The 5,896-nt window shown below is 53.1% G+C and overlaps 1 protein-coding gene across 1 annotated transcript; it reads right to left on the reverse strand.

Annotated features, from left to right (window-relative positions):
* Window positions 1–1,913: 1,913 nt before the first annotated feature.
* GP9 (glycoprotein IX platelet) lies at window positions 1,914–3,588 on the reverse strand. Its single transcript, XM_025991663.2, has 2 exons — window positions 3,490–3,588; window positions 1,914–2,541 (listed from the first exon to the last, which is right to left on the reverse strand). The coding sequence occupies exon 2, from the start codon at window positions 2,528–2,530 to the stop codon at window positions 1,997–1,999; it is 534 nt and encodes a 177-aa protein (XP_025847448.1). The 5' UTR covers window positions 2,531–2,541; window positions 3,490–3,588; the 3' UTR covers window positions 1,914–1,996.
* Window positions 3,589–5,896: the final 2,308 nt, after the last annotated feature.

The raw sequence follows: 5,896 nt of genomic DNA on the forward strand, positions 1-5,896 counted from the left end.
CACCCCACATGGAGACTGGAGGGCTGAAGGCCCTCGGTTTCAGGAAGCTTCCAAGAGGACACTTTTCAGGTGTGAAAGGGACCTGTCCGGGATCATGCCTATGAAGTGACTGTCAGGGGTCCTGGGCCGGTGTCCTCCATCGCATGTGGGGGAGTAGTGCCTTCCTCACAGGGTACAGAAGGACCCCCGGCAGGTGCTTCCTGCAGGGCCGCGCACATACTAAGTGGCCCGTGAGGAGACGCCAGCTTTTCCTGTTCTCCTGAGGCAGCCTGTTCAGCTGATCAGACTGCAGAAATCACAGACTCAGCCTGTGCAGTCTATCCGGCCACTTACTATGTTTTGTCTGTGCTGTTGATATATACGTAACATATTTTGGATTTAATTATCAGCACTTAAGGCAGAGGTTTCACACAAAAATGTAGATTTCCAACCCCTCTGGAAGAATGGGAAGACTTGGTGCCTGGGTCAGCACCTCCACAGGGCAGCGTTAGGTGGGACATGGGCTCTCTGGTTTGCCCAGGCTCCACCTCTCCCTACAGCCCACCCTCTCCCCTGAGTTTGGGCCTCCTGCTCCAGCCTCACCTCTGTGGCTCACTATCCTCCAGTGGTGCTCTGTGCCCACCTGGCCTTCCTTGTGGCACCCTCTGAGCCACAGGCCCACCACATGACCTCCTTTGAGGGAGGGATCTTGGTGTCATTATGTCTGGATTTGGGTTGGCCAGTATCAGACCTGGAAATAGTCTCTTATGTGATGGAGAAAAGTTTATTAGTTTAATTGCTGGTACCAGAAATTCCCCGAGGGAGAGAAGTGTCTTGTTTGAAGAATTTGATGATCATTGCTGGGGGTAGAAGTGGGATTCCAGGGCACCTGGGTGGCTCAGTGGTTTAGCGTCTGCTTTCAGCTCACAGTGTGATCCTAGGGTCCTGGGATCGAATCTCACATCGGGCTCCCTACAGGGAGCCTGCTTCTCCCTCTGCCTGTGTCTCTGCCTCTCTCTGTGTCTCTCATGAATAAATAAGCAAAATCTTAAAAAAGAAAAAAAAAAAAAAAAGAAGTGGGACTCCAGAGTTAGCAGGTGTCCTGATGTTGGCACCTGGAGTTGTTTCCATGAGAAAGGGAAGAATTTGTTATTTGGTTTCTAAAGAGGACGGATAGAGAGGAGGAAAAGGAGAGAGAGCTTATAAGAGAAGGGGAGAAAGGACGGGGCCAGGTGAACAGGTGTCTTCATGGCCAGGACAGAGTGGCCAAAGGCCATTTTGGAGACTGTGATGCGCCTTTCAAGGTATGTCTGCCAGGGAGATGGAAACGGCTCTTCCCCTACCCACCTGGGGTCTTCCGTGCCTCCTGCTCTGCTCACTGCTGTGTCGGGAGAGCAAGCTTTCTGTGGAATTTCTAGGGAGTAAATGTTATTTTTTTAAAAAGATTTTATTTATTTATTCATGACACACACACACACACAGAGAGAGAGAGAGGCAGAGACACAGGCAGAGGAAGAAGCAGGCTCCATGGAGGGAGCTTGACGTGGGATTCGATTCTAGGACCCCAGGATCACGCCCTGGACCAAAGGTGGCGCTAAACCACTGAGCCACCAGGGCTGCCCCTATAGGGATTAAAGGTTGATATGAAATCCGCCTGGGCCCTCCTGAGTGGCCGATGCAAGAAGCAGGTGCCAGGGCAGAGGAGAGCGTGGGTGCCGGAGTCCTGGGACCTGTCAGGCTACTGAGCAAGGGCTCGGGATGTCCATGGATCATGGGGTTGGGGGTGGCTGGTGTGGAAGAGGTGGTACAGCCCATTTTACTAGGAATCTGGGGGACAGAGAAGCCCCAGTTGGTATCTGGTTATAACAAAATGGACCCAGGTTTCCAGAAGGAGCCAGATATGGGTGCTGAGAGGGAAAAAAACCATTCTGAGCTTGGAGTAAATGGTTGAGCAGCCAGTTTATTAGGAGTTGCTGGTGGCTCAGGCTGCCTGGGCCTGGCGGGGTCTGGGAGGGGCTCAGCCGAGCATCTCCGTGGTGGTGCACAGCAGGCCAGCCAGGAGAGCCAGGCCCAGCGCGGCCACACCAGCCAGTGCCACATCCCACCAGACCCCCGGGTAGGTCCAGGGTGCCTGTAGCTGCCAGCCGCAGCTGCCCAGCTCGTAACCCGTCAGCCAGCCCAGCGGCCGGGTGGTGGCCAGCGCGGGGCTGGCACAGCGGACCTGCAGCAAGGCCTCAGGCGTGTGGTCCTCCAGCCAGAGACGCAGGTAGGTGAGGCTGCAGTCGCAGTGCCAGGGGTTGTGCATCACGTCGAGGATCTGCAGCCCGGGCAGGTGGTCGAAGGCACCAGGGGGCACGGAGCGGAGGCTGTTATTGGCCAGCAGGAGGTGGCGGGTGTGGACCGGCAGGGCGGGCAGGGCCTTGAGTCCCCGCCCCCTGCAGTCCACCCACAGCCCCATGGTCTCCAGGGCCTGGCAGGTGCACTCTGCAGGGCAGTCGTTGGTGGCCTCCGTGGCAGCCCAGAGCAGCAGCAGGGCCCCCCAGGCAGGCATTGGTGGGCTGGCTGTGGAGACAGTGGCCGTGATGTAAGGGATGCCTAGTGGCCGGCACCCCTGCCATTGGCCTTTGGGACCGACCTGGGGCAAAGGACAGCTCACTTCCCTTCTCAGGCCTCAGCCTTCTGCTCTGTGAAACGGAGTGGCAAAGGCCGAAGGGAGTGATGGGCGCCCAACCCAGGCCTAGCTGAGCCTCCCTGGACAATCACAGGGCCCAATGGTGAGCGGAGCTGTGGCGGCAGAGAGGAACGTGGGTAAGAACGCTCTTGGAAGAGCCCCTGACAGAGACCCCAGCTCCTGCTCAGGGAGAGGGGTGCAGATGCTTGCTAGATGCTTCCCAGTCCTGAGCCCTGGCCCACAGGCTGCCCCCCGCCCCCACGCCAGAGCCTGGGGACAGGCCGATGGAGTGGACTTCCCAGACTGCACCTCCTCCCCTCGATTCCCAGCAGCTCGTCCGTGGCCTAGTGAACAACTAGGTGATACCCGATGTAGAAGACAGTAGGGTGAGGATGCTGATATGAGGGCCAGGAGGGAGCCACTCATCTAGGCTAACCCTCAGAGTTGGGCAAATCAAGGCCCGGAGATGGGGAGTGACTCCTGTGGGGTCCACCCAGGGGTCTGTGTCAGAGGATGGACTCTGACTCAGGCCTCGTGAGCTCCAAGCTCTTGCCTGGTTCACTGACTTTCCTATGACTGTTTCCCTTTCCTAAGTCAGGCTCGCCCCCCAGGGCCTGACCCATGGCAGGCTGTCCGTGAATATTAATTGAATCAGCCATGGAGCCAGTGTCTCTGAGCGAGTGCCCCCCCCCAACCCCACCTTCTGGAGGGGAAAGTTGAAGGGGAGACAGGGCAGGCCTCCATGGCTGCCCTCTGTCCCTGCCAGGCCTGACTCACCGTCCCACCTGCATAGGGTGTGCTGTGGGGGGTGGTGCTGGGCAACAGGGAAGGACACTTACTTGTGAGGCCTGCAGCCGGCACCCCTTTCTGTAGCCTGAATGGTCCTGGTTGGGGCTGAGGAGGCAGCTCTATGAGAGGCAGTCAACGGTGGCCGACGCTTGGGAGGAGGAAGGAAATGATGAAAATAGCCTGGCTTATCCCTCACGTGCAGCCTTGGAGGGCTGTCTCCAGAGGCCACGGGCTCTGGGGCTCCCAGGGACTTGGGCCCAAAATGCAGGTCCACCCCTGTTTACAGAAGGAGGTCCCACAGTGCATCTCCTTGTACCACCAGTGCTTCCTTGGGCCTCAGGATGGGGTCTGTGGGAAAACCAAAGAGGCCCCTCACCAGGTCCAGGAGGTGGGGAAGGCTTCCAGAAAGAGGAGGCCTTAGAGTTAAGCGGCTCTGCTGATTGTTCCTCTAAATCTCAGATTTCCTCATCTGTAAAATGGGAGCAATAATCCCTGTCCTGTGTGCATACACAGGGTATGGGTTGGGTAGCTCCCTTGGGCTGAGGACCCTATGAAGGGAGAACAATTTTTTTTTAAATTTTTAAAAAAATATTTTATTTGCTTATTCATGACAGACACAGAGAGAGATGGAAGCAGAAACACAGGCAGAGGGAGAAGCAGGCTCCATGCAGGGAACCCGACACGGAACTCGATCCCAGGTCTCTAGGATCACGCCCTGGCTGAAGGTGGTGCCAAACTGCTGGGCCACTGGGGCTGCCCAACAATGTTGTTTTATTTATTTATTTTTTTTTTTAACAATGTTGTTTTAAATTGTCTTTGGTTCTTCTGAACGGGTCAAGGAAAAAGGCACTTTATTTTTCTTAAAGATTTTTAAAATCTATTTATTCATGAGAGACAGACAGAGAGAGGCAGAGACACAGGCAGAGGGAGAAGCAGGCTCCCTGCAGGGAGCCCGATGTGGGACTTGATCCCACGACCCAGGATCACGACCTGAGACAAACGCAGATGCTCAACCACCTGAGCCACCCAGGAAGGAGAAAGTCACTTTTTGGTACCACTGGATCTTTAGCACCAACACCTCTTGTTCCTTTTCTTTCATGGGACACCGCAGGCTCAGTCTCTATCAGACATTGGTCTCTAGCTGGAATTTAAGACTTTTTTTTGGCATTATATTTATTTTTATAGCTACATCTTATCTGGGAGAGTCACATCAGTTTTCATGTATATTAGTGATACAGAGCTCCCTTTAAAAGATAGATGGATTTTCAATGTATTTATTTTTTAATATTAAAAAGCACTAATAAAAAAAGCATTAATAAAAATCAAGCCTAACAGCAAAAATAGTATAAAAATATAAAATTAAAACATCGTACACATTTTATAATAAGTCATAAAAATTGCACTAATATGAAACATCAAATCAGTTAGAAAAGGGTTTGAAGGGACACCTGGGTGACTCAGCGGTTTAGTGCCTGCCTTCTGCCCAGGGCATGATCCTCGGGTCCTGGGATCGAGTCCTACATTGGGCTCCCCACAGGGAGCCTGCTTCTCCCTCTGCCTGTGTCTCTGCCTAAGATAAATAAAATCTTAAAAAAAAAAAAAAAAAAAGAAAAGGGTTTGAAGAGAAGGCAAAATTTGTGCCCATGGAGGGCTGAGGGGCTGCTGAAGTGTGGGAGCCCCTGGGGTATAGCAATGCTTTGGGAGCAAATAGAGGGGTTCTAGCAAACTAAAGTAAACAGAGCCCTTGCTAAAGGGGCCTGGAGAGGAGCCCAGAGTGCAGGGCTGCTGGGGAGAGGAAAGGCCTGGGCCACTCCTGTGGTCATGGGCAGTGTCGGCCCCAGAGAAGAGGGTCCTGGGTCCCCAGCTATGCTGCCAGCTGAGCCTCTACTGGTGCTTGAGCAGTGTCAGGTGTCAGCCTGGTCAGGATGGAGGGCACCTGGGCACCGGTCCTGCAGTCACAGCAGCAGGAAAAGTCAAGAGTAAAGGGCTGAGGGGTGCTTTAAACTCCCCATTTACACATTATCTTATATATCTTATATATATATATATCTTATATATAAGATATATATATATATTTTAAAAGATTTTACTTATTTATTCATGAGAGACACAGGCAGAGGGAGAAGCAGCCTCCCTGCATGGAGCCAGATGTGGGACTTGATCCTGGGACCCCAGGATCACATCCTGAGACAAAGGCAGAGGCTCAACAGCTGAGCTACCCAGGTGCCCCTACACACTACCTTAGACCCACAGGAGCATGCCTTGAGTTCACTCAGAGTGTGAGTGTTATTTACTTATTTACTTATTTATTTATTTATTTATTTATTTATTTACTTACTTATTTAAGACACAGAGAGAGAGACAGACACACAGGCAGAGGGAGAAGCAGTCTCCATGCAGGGAGCCCGATGCGGGACTCGATCCCGGGACTCCAGGATCACATCCTGAGCCAAAAGC

Source organism: Vulpes vulpes, chromosome 9 (genome assembly GCF_048418805.1).
Source record: "Vulpes vulpes isolate BD-2025 chromosome 9, VulVul3, whole genome shotgun sequence".
Lineage (NCBI taxonomy): Eukaryota > Metazoa > Chordata > Mammalia > Carnivora > Canidae > Vulpes > Vulpes vulpes.